General features: G+C 47.2%; 1 protein-coding gene across 1 annotated transcript in view; it reads left to right on the top strand.

Moving 5' to 3' along the window:
- The window catches only part of NCS1 (neuronal calcium sensor 1), an 80,981-nt gene that overhangs the window by 27,939 nt on the left and 35,693 nt on the right, over positions 1 to 17,349 (top strand). The window contains exon 2 of the mRNA XM_067541964.1: positions 6,723 to 6,747. Within this exon, the coding sequence (XP_067398065.1) occupies positions 6,723 to 6,747 (25 nt within the window). The remainder of the gene's footprint in view (positions 1 to 6,722; positions 6,748 to 17,349) is intronic.

The raw sequence follows: 17,349 nt of genomic DNA, 5'->3' as shown, positions 1-17,349 counted from the left end.
TGCCTAAATCCACATGAAGGCATCTAAATAAGTGATCTGATCTGCTGAGGTGCTGAACGCCTGCAACTCCCACTGACGCCAGCAACGGAAATGATAGAGGTGTCTGAAATTGTGCACCTGGGGCACAGGGCCCTGCAGGATTAAATCTAATGGGCATTGGGCGTGTGGGGTGCTTCACTGGGATATAAAACAAGGCAGACTTTGGCTTACTTGTTATCTCCGCTCATCAAAGGTCGGAGGCTCTTCCTGACCTGACAGCTCCCCTCATCCCACCCTTCCTTACAGCTAGGTGCAAGGGGCAGAGGTTATCTACATGGGGAAATTGACCAGCACTACTATTCTGGAATAGCTTGCTGTGTGGCCACTATGTTCTGGAATAGCATCCACATAGGGGAGTTATTTCAGAATAGCTATGCAGTCAATTTCTCCCATGTAGACAAGGCCTCATTCTCTGACTCGATGTGTCATTTTTGGCTTCATTAAGCCCAGGACTCTCTGTCCTCTACAGTGCTTGTTTCTTTACCATCCCACTCAACAGTGCTGCTGAAATCAGTGCTGAAATCCATCCTGCTATCTTGCTGAAGCAGAGCTCCCGTCCCACAGCCCAGGTGCCAATATTCCCTCACGTGCATCTGCATTTGAATCTCCCATGTGGCTGCCAAACTTCAAGTCTAAACAACCTTCATCAGTGAAAATATGTATTGTTCTTCTCCTGTTGTTTCTGGCCCCTGGGCTCCAGGAGCATGCCTTCTGTCCCATGCCCCTGAACTGGCTCAGCATGTCTCTGATCTCTGAAGATACTTGAGGTGAAATCCTGACTCCACCTAAGTCACTTTTACCATTAACTTCAGTCAGGCCTGGATTTCCCCCTGTTATCTTGGGTGATCGGCACCTGGGTGTGACCACTTGAGTTGGTCTAGATTGGGTGAAAGCGCCACACTGCAAAGCCACGCTGGCATTGCTGCAGTGCACACTGGTTCTGTGCTCGCTGGTGCAGCGTACGAGGACTTCTAGAGACATATTGCATGGTTCCTAGTGCTGCACGAAGCTGAATTCTTTTGTAGTGTTTTGTGGGAGAATTTGTCTGTCCTTCTGTGGCATCTGCAGGATAGTGGTCTTAACTCAGCAATTGAGTAAATAAGTTCCAGTGTGGCGTGGTGTCACCAGCTGAGAGCCCGCTGGGAAGATGATCTCCCCGCTGCCAGCTCTTCTGTTCAAGTGCTTTAGCAGCACAGTAGGAATGTTGCCGATATAGCCAGAGGCGTGTAGTATAATGTTTTAAAACCTTACCAGTTATATGGACTGGTAGGTGACTTCCCATGGAGAAGCAGAGAGTTGGTAAATGGCAAGGAAATATGGGCCAGAAGGAACTGTAGGAAAGAATTGGAGGACTAGTGGCATCCAAGTTGCTTACCCTGTGTTCACACTGCTGAGCAGTGGCATTAGCAGCTCGAGTATTGGCAGCACTGGGTGTTAGCCTTTTCCTCTGAAGGGCTGGCTAGCCTAGGTGGAAAGCCCCCCACACTCAAGAAAGAGGTTTGTGGGTGTGGATGGGATTCAGGCTAGGGACAACACTCAAGTAAGCACTCGAGTTAAGGTTGCAGTGAAGACAAGCCCTTAGATTGTAAACTTTGTGGGGCAGGGACCAGCTTTTCACTCTGCATGTGTTCAGTGACTGGCGGCACAGAGGCCTAATCCTGAATGGGGCTTCTCTGCACCACCATAAAGTCACTGAGCCGGATCCTCAGCAGGCGCAAATCAACGTCCCTCTCCTGAAGCCAGTGGAGCTGCGTGATTTATACAAGCTGGGGATCTGGGCCACTTTTCCTTTAGCAGCTGGTAGCAGGGGCTTCTGGAAATGCCTCCCCAACACCCTCCCGCCCTCCTGCCGTAGCAGAACTGCTGGAGCCATGTCTTGTATGTGCTGTCTCCATCACCCCTGATGTTGTGTTTATGCCAGCTCTTTACCTTTTCCAATCTGTGCTTCCTGCCAAGCACGTTACGAAGCTTTCTGATGGAAAATTGCTTTCTTTTATTGGGTGCCTCGCCATTCAAGGTAATTGGCATCTGTTCATGCAGCTTGGAGTCTGTGTTTTTATCACATATCCACATGTATCAGCTCTGCCTCATTATCCTACTCAATTCCAGACCTGTTGCTTTTTTGTTGTTATTACGTAGATGGGAGATGTGGAGGCAATGACTCACAAGGCTATTCCCTCTACTGCCAGTCTTCTGGTACCAGCCTTCCTGCTGGTGCCCTGACTAGCCACAATCCCTTGGCTCCCAGTTCCATCGCAGAAGAGAGGGTGAGTGTGTAAACAGGTCCCAGCACCAGTAATGTTCCTCAGCTACCTGGCACACAGTGTTGCCCGCCTGAGTAACTGGGTCCTTCCTAGAGACATGAATTGACTTAATTCTAGATCTGTTACAAGCGGACAGAAGAATATTTCCCTGAATACTAAGCCTGGGACAACAATTCCGTCTCCTCCTTGGCAAAAATGCATAATCACACATGTTGTATCATCTCCGCTGCAGAGAATGGGCTGGGGAGAGAGTTGAGAGTGCATTGTCATGGCTCTGGCCTGATGCTGACAGGCCTAGTTGCCTTGTATCTGCAAATTCAGCTCAAAGGATGCTTCCAGGAGACAGAGAAAGAAGAGAGACTATGAGAAGGTGAAATACAGCTTATTCTTTGCTAAACAGACCATGGTGTGCATGATTGTGTTTTCCAGGTTTGGGATAGAAACATATGGGCACCTATGAGACTTATATGGCTGTCTCCCAACCCTTCAATAATAGCTCCAAACAGAGGTTTCTTAAGAGATGCTTAGATCCTACAGTGGTGCCAGTTTTCAGCTCTTTATCTCAAATGTTACTAGGTGTTTTTTTCTTAGAGCCCCAGGTCCTGGAGTCATGTGATTATGTGAGCATCTCAGCTTCCAATAAAAAAAAATGCTTCTAGCCCTTGTGTTTGTAGAAAAAAAGCTTAAAAACCATGGCTCCTAAAAGTTCCAAAACCAGAAGACAAGTGAAAAGACTCTGACATTTACTTATTTTTTTAAATATCATGACTTCTGTGGAGCTGGTCTCAGGACTGGCACTACAGCTGCATATACAGTCAAAACGCCCTGTCACTATGTAAGGCCTCAGCTGATTGGGGGCCTAAGTGCCTGAGAATCATCCTTTTGGTGAACTTGCAGTTTCTGGCTGTCTTGTTTAGGGGGAAAGTGGATAATATATATTTTTCTTCCTGTCGTCTTATCCTGTGGTCAAACCTTGGGTATTGAGTATGGTTTTTTTAAGTGTTAATATCAGCTAAACTGAATTTTCTTTCCGACTTTCTGTGTTGAAATGGTAATACTTAGCAAATCTACTGTAAATAAGCAGAACGTTGTCAATATAATAAAGTTATGCATGCCCACGGTGTGTCAATAATAGAATGTTCCTGCAGCAGCTTTGCAGGAAATCTTTTGGCTAGTGTGATGTACCGTGCAAGTAAATAGGTTCCCCATTGGAATGAATTTAACCTTTGTGTAATGTCTCATATTGCAGAGAGATTGCCCTGTTTATCCACCTCACAGGTGTAGCATCGGCCACAGCAGTATAAACTTCCCTCATGCAGCTTTGCCATTGTTGTGACTCACTTCTCTTGGTGGAAGGACAGACAAGACAGTTCAGCATGTCAGTCTCCAGGGCTCTTTCATGCATTGCTGGCCAGGATGCTAGCTGAGAGACCATTAACTCTTTAAGTCACTGACCAGCCATGCATGGACTCTCCCTTGTCACCAATTCAAGCCCTGTGGATGTCAAAGTTCTTATCATGGGAAGCAGCTCAAGCAGACCTTGGCCACTCAGCAGACTGCTGCTAGGGGGTCCAGCTGCTGGATCCTGTGTGCTGTAGACCTTCAGAGTCTTCACTGCTGATCTCAGCAGCTCCGGCCCCACTTGCAGAGTGCAGCTCTGGCACGCCCACTTAAGAGCTGAACCAGTGTCCAGTGCCCAGGCCATGGAACCAGCACTGGGTCCTCAGGTTTCCCCAGAGCTTAAACACACCCTCACTGTGAACTCCCGCCAAAGGTGAGAGTCTGCTGGGTTACAGTTTAACACAGACAGACTTTTCACAGGACTAGAACCCAGCTAATAGCATGAGAAACGCACAGAGCTATACAAAAATAATAAACCTGACACACGTTTCCCTGTCTCAATTTCCTCCCCACTCCAGTGCATTCTTTGGGTTGGGGTCAGGGCCATCCAGGCTCTTTCTGTTGCATGACTTGGGTTCTGAAACGAGGAACCTTCTTGGCTGCTGTACCAGTGCGCCACCAGGAGCGCCTCTGCCCCTGCCGGCTCACAAACCACTCAGAGACCCGCCAGTGCAGCAGTCACTGGTGCAGTTTGTTTACCGCATGCAGTCCCACCACTTTCTTGGGGTACACAGCCTGGGCTAGCAGCCTCAGGGATATCTCAACTTCTGCCACCAGGCAGGAAGGCAGAACCACTGCTCACCTTCCACCCTCTGGCTTTTCCCCTTGTTTCCTTTGCCTGGGCCTGTAGATAGCCCCTGGCTAATTAGGCTGACAGCTGCTTCCCACTCACCAATGAGGTTCAGGTGTCTCTAGCCGGCTCCTATTCACCTTGCTGAATTGGGGCTGGTGTGACAGGGCTGGCTAAGGGGTGGTTGCCCAGCCCTCTGTCACACTTCCGCTGACCTGGGCCATTCCATCCCTTCCCCTCTCCTGTCCGAACTTCCTGCGTGTCTCTGTGAGTCTTCCCCTGACCCACCGAGTCTCTTTGGTTTTTAAAGGCTGGAATTGACACCTTGGTGTCTCTTTTCTGCTCGGTGACTTGCCGCTCTCCAAACCCATCGCCCGTGTTGATGAACGTTGGAGAGAAATTATTCCCAACTCCTTAGCACAGCTGTTGTTTGGTTAGAGTACGGTCGTTAAGGTTGCCAACTCTCCGTTGTCTCTGGTCTGGGGAAGATGTGATGCAGATCTTGCTAGCCTTTGGTGGGTTCTCTGTTTACAGAGGGACATTCAGTCGTACGGCCGTTTTCATAGGAACAACTTCCTAGCATCAGCCAGAATTCATGACTTGTACAGAGAGAGCCTCCAAATCGTCACAGCTGTGTTCATCACTTCCAGTCCTCAGAGCCATCCCATGCCTGGGAGTGCTTCCTATTGGAATTTGGATGTTGGTGCTGAAAACCCCATGAATGTTTTATGTAAATTACGACAAGGGCAGGTATTGTCTTCTTGTTCTGAGAGTGTACAGCGCCTGGCATGATGGCCCTTGATCCCTAGGTGCTGCTTCGATACAAAATAACGTTGTCCTTCCTTAGTCCAAGGAACTCAAAGCACTTTACAAGCATTAGTGCATTAGCCCTTCCACAGTCTGGTAAGGGAAGTATTAATCCAGTGTTTCACATGGGCAAATGCAGAGGCACACCTTGACTACAGTCACACAAGAGCTAGGAATGGAACCCTCCTGTCCACAAACCCCTCCTTCCTCTCTACACCTGGGCGGTGGTAGAATCCATATCGTTTAAGTGTATTTACCTGCAGCGAGAGAGCTGCAGAACGCTGTGCACAGCTAAAAAGGGCCGCATGACAATCAAGCAGTAAAAATAGGACTGGGGGGAGGAAGGCAAAAAAAAAAGGAATGAAATCTTCACACACGCTGCATGAAGCTTATTCATCAAAACCCAGAGGGAGTCAGTTCTGAAGCTTCAGATTAATACAAAAAGAGGCGTGACAAGCAAAGACATCAAAAGATCTCGAAACCATCAGTGAGCACTTTCTTTGAGGATTTATAGCTAGTCAGCGGGGAAGAAATGTGACAACAGCATCTAAGACCATAAATACGAAGGAACCTGGCACAAAAGACAGCTCTTAAAGTCAACATGTTGGCAGATGGGGTAGCGCTGAATGGGGAGGGAGGCCACTTTTCTGTCTGGTTCTGTGTGTTTAATGCGTTGATATTCAGGAAGAAGCAGGTGCTTTTAACTTGCCGTGTCATGGCGAAAGATACATTGGAAAGAAATTCCTGATTGTTCGGTGGCCTTCCTCTACGTAACTCTTCATCTTACTCTGCAAGCAGGGGGAGAAATAGAGCAAGATCCTCAGCTGGCATAAATTGGTGCTTCACAACCTTAGCCAGTGGAACTGCTGGTTTGCATCAGCTGAGCATCTAGCCCATAAAGTTATGCTAATTGACATGATGTAATAAGCCTCTTTAAAGGTAGCAAAAAATACTCATAGATTTTAAGGCCAGAAGGGCCCACTAGATCATCTCGTCTGACCTCCTTATATTACAGGCCACTGAAATGCATCCAGTTATCCCTGTTTTGAGTGCAATAACTTGCGTTTAGCTAAAACATCTTCCAGAAAAGCGTCCAGTCTCGATTTGGAGACGATGAGAGATGGAGAATCCCTCACTTCCCTGCGTAGTTTGTTCCAGTGGTCGATCTCCCTCCCTGGTAAAAATCTGGGCCCTATTGAATTTGAAGTTGTCTGACGTTAACTTCCCACCATTGGTTCTTGTGATGACTTTCTACAGTAGATTAAAGAGCCCGTTAGCACCTAGCATTTTCTCCCCAGAAAGGTCCTTATGCTCCGCAATCAAGTCACCTGTGCTATAGAAACCAGTCAGCGTAACACAGAATAATCAGATGAAAAGACTCCAAATGGCTTAATCCTTGTCTTTCTTGTTTTCTCTTTCAGTTACAGAGAAGGAGGTGCAGCAGTGGTGAGTTTCCAGCCTTGTGTTTCTGATTTGTGTGAGCTCCCGGGTGTGTGTGCATGCAGCGGCTGAGTGACAAGTCAGTTCCCTGCGCAGAGTTGTGCGTGTGCACCTGGAATAGCCGTGCGCGCACGTTTGCTTCCGTTTCTTTTCTGAGTTGTATTGCCTGGGAAGCTGGCTAAACTGAGTTGCAGAGGCAGGCGTCGTGAGACAAAAGTCTCACACAAGAGATTTCAGGGTGTGGCTTCTGTTCCCAATGGTCTTTCCCATAATCCTTTACTGCCTCATTCAAGCGCCAGGCTCTGCATGCAGCTTCTTGGATGGCTGGTTCTTCTGTACTGAGTATTTGTTCCTCACCTGACCTTTGATCTGCATTGTGCCAGAAGCGTTCTCATGACACAAAACCACTCTTGGGGTTCGTGTCTACTGAAATCCAAAGTTTGCATGCAGCTCGGGCAGACATACCTGCATTAGCACTGATAAAACGAGTAGTGTAAATGTGATGATGCCAGCTTCAGCAATGTAAATATGTACTCAGGGTGTCAAGCTGTCCTGCAGTGGCTCAAGAGCATGAGTACTAACCTCAGAGCAGACGGTTAAGAAGCAGGGCACAAACCCCAAATTGGCTGTGAGTTCTCTACTTAGATTTCACCAGCCAAGCATCAAGTGTAAACTCCTCAGCTCCTATAATAGCCAAACCATGGAGTCACAGTACCCTCGGGTACTCCGGTCTATCTTGTCATCTAGACAAGCTTGCCTTTGTGATAGATGGTCTCTTGCACAAAAATCACAACAATATTCAGGTTACTTCCAGTCCCAAGGACCAGTCACTTACCCTAGGTCCATTACACCTTAGATCTCACACCAAAAACAAGTTTGTAGCCAATCCTGTAATAAACTGTCTAAACATTTATTAACTAGGAAAAGGAAATAAGAGAGTTATTTACAAGGATAAAGCAGGTAAACATATACACACAAATGAGTGCTAATCTTAAATATCAAAAAGTAATAGAAGCTTCTTTGATACGCAAGCTCTACATGTCTTTTAGTGCTAACCTAGGCCAAGCACTGGGGATCTTCTGCTTATGCTTAGTATTCCTTCCCCCTCAGAGTCCGAGCAGCATAAAACATACAGTTCCTCCTTGTTAGGGCTTATTATTCCTTCCCCCCTTCTGCTTCGAGTTGCAAATTCAGCTGTTGGGAAGAATTCACTTGTATGTCTTCTCTTCATGGGGGCGGGAAGGCAATCAACAGCCTTTTGTTTTCTGATGTTCCACAAAAGTTTCTGGTTGCTGGGCCTTCCTTTGTTGGGCAGGAGATAGCACCTCCTGTTGGAGACTCGTATTTCACACTAATTCATGTCTCTTTCTGCTCTCGTTGTTTATACAGTTACCAAGGCTTACAAATGCAGATGTTTCAGTATTTCCTTACTGTATGGGACGCAGATGTTATAAGCGAGATTAATGCCTGCAGCAACTTACAGGCATTCAGTAAAGTATAAACACTGAGACCATTTTTGTAGCTCTGATACCTCCTTTAACAATACTAATATGCAGGTGAGCCAGACTAATCCAGCTATGTGTTTGTCAGCATCCAGGTGAGGCAAGGGGACCTTGGCATAAGCTGCCACCTGGTTTGCCAGCATCACACTACATTCTGGGGTGTCTGTTACAGCCCGTGCTGATGTCCACGCCACCCCACCTACAGTGCTGTTTTTATCTGCAGGAGCTAGAGTGAAGCTAGCATGAGTACGTCCATCCGAACTGCAATCAGACCTTGGATTGCAATAGAGCCTGCTTTTCAGCACACCAGGCAGACACCCTGGGGCAGGCTGGGCAGCAGAACGATCTTTTGCTGTGGTGCATAACCAAATGCAATGGGAAGGTTAGCCAGGATTGGTAGCAGACGGGAGTCTCAGTTTGCAGAGCCCCATCCTCATCCCCTTCCTCCGTCTGTCGGTGTGCATGTGATGCATTTTGACATAAAGCCCTGAAGATCTTGGGGCTATGTGAGATGCACAATCTTCTTAAGAACAATCTACAGGGCTTAATAGCTGGATGATGCTGCATGTTAGGCAGCCTCGAAACTCCTGGAGAGTGGCATAAATAATACAGCTGCTTAAAAAAAAAAAAAGCTGTAACTTGCGTTTACAGGTTTCCTCTGCTGCAGTTTTCCAGACAAATGAGCTTTGCCTCCAAATCAAGTGCTGACACTGATGCTGTTACATGCTCACCTCTGCGTTCGAACAAGTGCTGAAACCTTTTTTGACGCTGGCCATGCGTGAGAGACAGTGAAAGATGTGGAGGGAGTGGAAAGAACAAGGGTTTCTTAATGCCACTGAGGGTCTCTCCTGTGGTGCAGCGTCATCCATAAATCCCACACCGGCTGTGCTTGTTTTGCACATCATGTTCCAGCGAGCGTTGCATGTGCCTGTGTGGCAATGATTGTGTCTTTCCACCTCCACTAGCCGCACGTGTCAGAGCCCATCATTCTTGGCTCTTGGGGAAGGTGAAAAATCAAATTCCATCTGCTTCCAGCAGAAGGAAGAAATGGAACTAAGTGATCAGCAGAAAACTGAGCTTGCCAACCCATGTCTTAGCACCATCAGTGGCTTTGACGGGTTAGCTCCTGCATGGAGTAAATACACAGGCACTGAGTCTCTTCTTGCCGTATGCCAGCACAAATGAGAAACCATCCCATTAAAGCCAGAGATGGTGTAGACTGGTGTAAAAGCAGAATAAGCGAGAATAGAATCCATTTGCCTTCCCATTTAAAAAAATGCCTGTAACGTGGGTTAGGGCAGCTGGCTCATCAGTAGACTATCTTGAAAACCCACATACATTATGCGATGCGTAAATTGTGAGCTGCTGACTGGTGCGTGCGGCATGCTGAGTTTGGTCCAGCAAGGAAAAGAACTTTTCTTGGCCTCTTAAAGATGGCACACGGGACATCCCCCCCTCTTCATTGTGAGGGTTATTGTCAGGGTAAATGAAGACTAATGTGTATGAGAATCAAGGTTCAGCGGCTTTGGTTGGAGAGACAGTGTGGTGTTGTGTGTCTTTTTAATGCAGGTGATAGGTACACCCCTGGGAAACACTTATGGTTTTTATAAGGCCCCTCAGCATCCTGGTATCTGAGCGCAGGTGCCATGAGATGTTCTGCTTTGCAGGGGGCAACTAGATCTCATGGTTAGCAGCATTTCTGTAATGTTTGGCTTGAAAGGATTATGGCCATAACCCAGGGGACAATGTCTGAATATTCCTTTGAGAGTGGGCTGGAGGCTTACTCGTTCAAGCAGTCCCATAGAAATCGAAGGGGACTCTCCTTGCAGATAAGGGTAACAGGATCAGGATCTTGGTGCATCTCTTTCACTTGTGGCAATTTTTCTAGGCAGAGGATCTGGGAGGAAAGATGATGGGACCTAATTTTCAGAAGTGCTGAGCATCGGCAACTCCCACTGACATGAGATGAAGTTGAGAGTGCTCTGCAGCTCTGACAGTGAGGCCCCGTGCATATATTTAAAGCATATTGGTGGAAAGTCCTTGTTTTTCTTTTTAAAATACTCTTGCATCCTGCTGAGTGGCTTAAAACTTAACAGGTATTTCAGCATGTATAACAGGAAGAATTCTGTTCCAGTGTCACACTAGCCAAATTGGATTATGGTAATTCAGTTCTCAGTAGCATTTAGCAATGCATTGTGCTTCCAGGGCTGGGGAGAATTCCGTTTCTGAGATTTCCTTTGGACTGGGATAATGGAATTTTCATTTCATGCATGAGGCAGATTAAGGACAAGGCATCTGGGCGCTGAACAAAATACATTTTGATGTGATGTCTTTCAGCAAGGTGATTATCCATTGTGCGCCCGTTACATCTATGGAGCCCTGCTTGCCCTACATCCGACTGTAAATAACAACATTTGTACTCTCAGTGGAGAGCATAATTAAAGTGCACTTCAGTTTCCAGCATGGTGTGTTATCTTTAGGGAAGTGCTCTTGTATATTGAGAGAGATAGTAAACAGGAGTTCATGCTTTGTAGACTAATGGTCCAGTGTGTTGATCTTATATTGGGCCATAACCATTCCACTCCTCAGAGCACTATTTAAGGCCTGTCTACACAAGTTAGTTAGTTAGTTAGCAGTGCTACTCAGAGTAAAAAAGAGCAAGAAACTTACTTTTGTCACAAAAACAACCAGCCGACTGTGAGCCCATACCCAAGGAGCGGATGTGCTGAGTAAGCAGGTGCCATTTTTGCATAGGCACTCTCCAGTGCTATAAAGCTCCTTAACAAACAGATGCCTTTAAAGGCATCATGAGTGAGTTAAGCAGCAGGAATCTGGCTCCTCGGGGCTGCTTCTGTCTGTGCACTCAGTGGGGCAGTCAGTGAAGGGTTTGGAGGACACGGGGAGAACTCAGTCAGCTGTAAAGCAATACTGTAAAAGAGTCTCCTGCTGCACACACCACTTGCACTGGGTCTGCTGTCACTGGAAGCCTTGCAGAATAGCTGTGTGTTTTAGAGGGTGCCGAAGCCCTAGGCGAGAAGCAGGCGTTCATTGACTCTGAAAATCAGGCCTTGAGTACATTAAAGTCGGGCACCCAAATCTGCATGTACCCGCCTCAACCGAAGGGACCTGACTTTCAGAGGTGCTGAGCATTTGCAGCTCCGGCTGGAATCCGTAGAGGCCGTGAGGGCCCAGTATCTCTGCAAACGAAGAGCTTAGGTGCCTGGGTCTGGCTTTAGGTGCTCGATGTTTCAGGCCCCTGTGCTTCACTGGCCTGTATTGTACAGCTCACGCTGTCCTGGAATTGAGAGGGAGGCTGCCTTTCCAACGCTGCACAGTGTTGTGTTCCGGGGGCCTCGCTCCCGGTCCATGCCACCCTGCTGATGCAAATAGGGCTGCCAGGGGTATAAATCAGGGCAGAGTTTGGCCCCGTGTCAGTAGGAATGGGCAGATCGAGGCAATGGCCGCAGCTTTGAGAGTGGAGGGTCATTGTTGCTGCAGATTGGATGTGAGGCAGGCGGCAACGCTGTGTGTGGGGATCCACCTGCTCTTACGCTGGTCCTCTGAGAAGAGACAATAGTTTCCTCTCTTTGTCAGCCCTGTACTAGCCTTCTGCGGAGCTGGTCAGGCCCACTGGCCGGGATGAGACCTTTGCAGACTAGGAATTGTCACAGATCACCTGGCTCTTAGCTCTCCCTGATGCTTTGGCTTCTTCCTCATGTAAACACCCCCACCCCCATTGCTCCCCTGCCTAAGGGCTTGATCCTCCTCCCCTTCAAATGAACGGAAGAACTCCCTTTGACCTCTGGAGTGGAGGGTTATAGCGCTTGCCAGGAGCTGGCACTGTCTGTTGCGGTTCTGGAAGCCTTTAGCTCTTCTTTTTGGAAACCAGTGTCTAAAATAGCCGGGCCGTAAGGCAGGATGGGTATCGTGCTCGTGCTCTGAATGGAGGGCACTGTTTAGTTCTTGATTATACAAGCCTTAACAGCTGTTTGCTAGAGTACCCCAGATTATCAATGGTGCCTTTGTCTGTGGAAGAGGAGTGGTTAGGAAGGCAGAGGTTCTGCTCTGAAGTAGCTTTGCAGGTGTGTAGCACTCCATGTATTCAAGGTGCTGTACTAAATTAAGTCAAACTACTCTGTGTTCAAGGTGCTGCACTAAACTAAACGGAACAGTTTCAGTCTTTTTAATCACTGCTCATATGAAAAATCATGACTGGTGTGGAGAAAGTGAAAAAGGAAGTGTTATTTACTTGTCATAACACAAAAACTAGGGGTCACCAAATTAAATTAATAGGCAGCAGGTTTAAAATGAACAAAAGGAAGTATTTCTTCACACAACGCACAGTCAACCTGTGGAACTTCTTGCCAGAGGATGTTGTGAAGGCCAAGACTATAATGAGGTTCAAAAAAGAAATAGATAAGTTCATGGAGGGTAGATCCATCAATGGCTACTAGCCAGGATAGGCAGGGATTGCTGTTTGCCAGAGGCTGGGAATGGCCAACGGGATGGATCACTTGATGATTACCTGTTTGTTTATTTCCTCTGAGGCACCTGGCATTGGCCACTGTCGGAAGACAGGATACTGTGCTAGATGGACCATTGGTCTGACCCAGTATGGCTGTTCTTATGTAAGCTGTTCTATACCCCTAATCATTTTTGTTGCCCTTCTCTACACCTTTTCCTATTCTAATATACCTTTTTTGAGATGGGGCAACCAGAACTGCACTCTGCATTCAAGGTGTGGGAGTTCCAGGGATTTATAAAGTGTGATTATGATATTTTCTGTCTTATTATCTATCTCCTTCCTAATGGTTCCTAACATTCTGTTAGCTTTTTTGACTGCCACTTCACATTAAGCAGATGCTTTCAAAGAACTATCCCCAATGACTCCAAGATCTTCATTGAGCGGTAACAGCTAATTTGAACTACATCATTTTGTAGGACTAGCTGAGATTATGTTTTCCAATGTGCATTACTTTGCACTTATCAACACTGAATTTCATCTGCCGTTTTGTCATCCAGTCACCTAGTTTTGTGAGATCCTTTTGAAACTCTTTGCAATCTGTTTTGGACTTAACTCAAGTTATTTTGTATCATCTGCAAATTTTGCCATCTCGCTATTAACTCCTTTTTCCAGATCATTTATGAGTATGTTGAACAGCACAGGTCCAGTAGAGATCCTTAGGGGATCCTGCTTTTACCTCTCTCCATTGTGGAAACTGACCATTTATTCCTACCCTTTGTTTCCTATCTTTCAAGAAGTTTCTGATCCATGAGGGGAACTTCTTTCTTATCCCACGGTTGTTTGCTTTGCTTAAGAGCCTTTGGTGTGAGACCTTGTCAAAGGCTTTCTGAAAGTCCAAGTACACTATTGATCACCTTTATCCACATACTTACTGACATTCTCAAAGAATTCTAATAGATTGGTGAGGCGTGATTTCCCTTTACAAAAGCCATATTGAGTCTTCTCCAACCTATTGTGTCCATCTGTGTGTCTGATAATTCTGTTCTTTACTATACATTCAACCCATTTGCCTGGTACTGAAGTTAGACTCACCAGTCTATAATTGCCAGGATCGCCTCTAGAACTTTTTTAGAAATCAGTTTTCTTTGGATCAGAGTCCAGTATGCTGTGGAGGGAGAGGGGAAGAGAAGCAGCACAGGTATGCTTCAGGCTTTTGAAGGAAAATCTCTGAAGACTTTTGTCTTCGTTCCCAGGAGGTGTCTAATCTCCTTGGTGACAGTCTGTCCTGGACTGTATTGCAGAGTGGGACAGGGAACTTTATTTGAAGAGTTTCAAATGACCCAGCTTCTTTTTGTGCATAGGTTAGAGATCCAGGCTCTGTCCGAAACAGTGAGTCGGCTTGCATCGGGATATCTTGCTATCGTGCTTCGGTGCAGGGAAATTAATCAGAATTCTGTGCACTCAGCCACTACAGATCAAAGGGACTGCAGTGCAGTTGGAAGCACTGCGAATTTCTGAGGTTTGCCTTGCAGGAGAGCTGTCACTATCCGATACATGGCAGAGCTGTGGCTGTACAATGCAGCGGAGTCCAAGGCGCCTCTGTTTAGTGTAAGGCTTTTTTCCTTTGTGTGTCCCAGTGAGCTGTGAGTCACATTGTAATGGAATATAACAGTGGACAAGATTTAGCCCCCACTCCAGTTCTACCAGGGCTGAATGGGAGGGTGCATTCCCCTTCCCTCCCCCAATGAGGCAGAGAGAGAACAAATGAAACAGCTCTGAGGGTTGAGAAGCCAAGAGCGAGATGAAAAATGAGCTGCAATTTATTCAGATAGGTACAAAGGCCTCCTATCTCCTCAAGAGCAATGCACAAGCTGTAAAATCCCTCCATCATCCTCTTACTCCATTTGTAATCTGCTCTAGGCAGCAGGGCTTGCCAGGGGGTGAGTGGAGACAGGGCTGGGCAGTGAGAAACCACAGGCTTTTACTGAGTCCTGAAAGTGAGTCACAGCCACGCTTTTCAATTTTCATGCCCAATCTGACTCCCCCCCTACCCCCATCCTCCAGGGTCTGGAGTTCAGAAGTGTTGAGTGCCTGCAGCTCCCATGGACTTCAGTTGGAGTTGTGGATGCTCAGCACCTTTAAGTCAGTAACGTGTCCAGAAAATAATTTTGGCCTAAAGAATTAAGAGTGTGTTAAAACTGGTTTACTCTATTTGCAGTAAGTCAGTCCCCTTTCCTTCTCTTGTGGAACAGTTTTGAAATTCAGTATTGTTCAGTCAGTTCTGTGAAACTGCAAGAGTCCACAGTTTCAGAGGAAAAACACGGCAACCCTGCAATCATCAAGAATAATTATTACTTATAATATGATAGAATGTATGGTTAAATAAATCTCCTCAGGGCAGGGACTGTCTAGTGTGTGTTTGCACTGCACCAGGCACATTGGGGTCCTGGTGTGTGACCGGGGCTCCTATGTGCTACAGTGAAATGAGTAATAATGATGGTACCTTTTTAGCGTTGTGTGTTTAAAATGCTTTGTATCAGTGCCCACAGCTGGGAATAGCCAAGTATAAATAGAATACTGTGCAAATCTATAGCACCTTCCATGTGAGGCCCCTAAAGTGTATTACAGATGTGAGTTAAATCCAATGGCACTCCTGTGATTAGGAGATTAATGTTCTCAATTTGCAGATGGGCAAACTGAAGCACAGACAGATTAAGGGCTTGTCTGTGTGGGGGGTAATGCACACTACAGGGGTGTGATTTCTAAAGTGGACTAAAGTGGAGTGCATTAATTGGTCTGTGTAGGCCCACTGGTGCACACGAAGAGTTCCCTAGTGCGCTTTAACTCAGTGTTGTTTTAAACTCCACTACATTATAGTGCACAGGGGAATTTTTAATGCACCCCAGCAGAGTCTACACAGAGCAATGAATGCACCGCATGTGAGTGCGCTTTAGATATCACACTGCCATAGTGCTCATGGATGCTCCATGTAGCCATGCCCCAAGTGACTTACCAATACTCACACCACAAATACAATGCCAGCCAACTTTCTCCCACTGCTGTCGGGTGGGCACGAGGCCAGGATCCTCTTCCCACCAGCCCCTAGCGCCTGGCTGTCTCTAAATAGCTACACCAAGTAGTACCAAGAGCATAAAGGGAGCAGGAGGGTCTGCAGAAGCACTCAATGCAGGCCTAACTCTGCTCTCACTGCAGTCAGTAGGAAAACTCCCCTGTGCTTCAGTGGGAGCAGAGTTAGGCCAACACTGAGCACTCTTGGGATTCCAGCCCTTCAAGTGGTCTGAACCCGTCCGACCTACCAGGTTTTTATATTGGCGTCCATCATTGTGGTATCTGAGCCTTTACCTGCTCTGCTAATAGATGTAAAAATAAGCACGATGGGTGCTCTTTGCTTTCTTGACTCCTAAACTCTTAGTGAGCCAGTGGTGGTGGGTTGATGGGAGAGGGGGACCTGCCTAGCCCCTTAGCTTAGACATTCTCCCTGTCTGTCTCCATGACAGATTAAATGGCTGTCATCATGATGCTGGGTTTGTGCATCCTGGCATCTGACCCCAGCCCTTTCTGATAGCATCAGCTTATTTCACTGCAGAATGCAAGGAAATAGAACAGAAAGGGGAGGTGAGATCGGTGGAGCAATAGGCGTGTGGCACTGAGATGCTGCGCTCGTGTGTGTTATGCCACAATCCCGGGCTGCCCTTCTGAGAGGGGACTCGAGCGCCTTTTCCCCCATCACGTAGCTTGTGTCAGGCAGCATTGCCGGTGAGATTTCTCTCCTCCACTCTTGATACAGTGACTCCGCAGTTCAGGGCCCTGCAGTGGTGTCTGCCTGCGGGGAGGAAAACCCAGAGAAACATAAAACAGAGCCGTAGGGGAGAGCAGTGAGAGAGGAGGAGAGGGTGTGTGCCAAAGAGGTATAATGAAAAAGAAAATCTGCCTGTCTTCCAGGCATCATCTACGTGGGGCTCTGTAGAGTTAAGGAATCTTATTAAACTCCGTTCTCACTCAGCCAGTTCCTAACACAGTTTGCCCAGTCAGCATGTATGGGTCCAAACTGTGATAGCACAGCTGGGCTCCAGCCTAGGTTGTTGCTATTCATAACAGGAGGTGTCACAGACATCTGCATATTGGTTTACTCTCATTCCATCCCAGCAACTGCAGGATCCCCCTCTCCACATAGGTCTTGCTTTGGGGAAGAGCCATGGGGGGACCCTTCCCCATTTCCTCAACCCCTCATAATCAGGGACTGGGGTGGGGTTGATTCCCCCCCCCCTTTGCAAAAAAATAATTCAAGAGAGCATACCTTCCTTGTCTGCTTCTCCCCTGTAAACTGGCTACGCCTATAGCACTGCACGGGAGCGGCCAAATTGTTGTGCATGTCTATGTAGCATTGAGAGCAGGGAGTCTGACGCTGTGACATCCAGGGCCGGCTCGGCCATGGCCCAGGAGCCAGAGGGCTGCACCTCATTTGCATCGAAATGAGTCTTCTTTTGGGCGTGGGAATTGAATGCACCCAGCCCTGTTAGCTTGTGCTTTGCTGGGCTCTCCCTTGGCAGGAGAAGGGAAGTTGCTAGTGTTTGCTTTCCTCCCCAGCTATCGGACGTGGGCGGCCACGGTCACATTTTT

The sequence above is a fragment of the Emydura macquarii genome, unplaced genomic scaffold (genome assembly GCF_026122565.2).
Source record: "Emydura macquarii macquarii isolate MOO-44397 ecotype Brisbane River unplaced genomic scaffold, CSIRO-AGI_Emac_v2 contig_691, whole genome shotgun sequence".
In the NCBI taxonomy this organism is placed as follows: Eukaryota; Metazoa; Chordata; order Testudines; family Chelidae; genus Emydura; species Emydura macquarii.
This window is presented reverse-complemented; position numbering and strand designations above follow the sequence as displayed.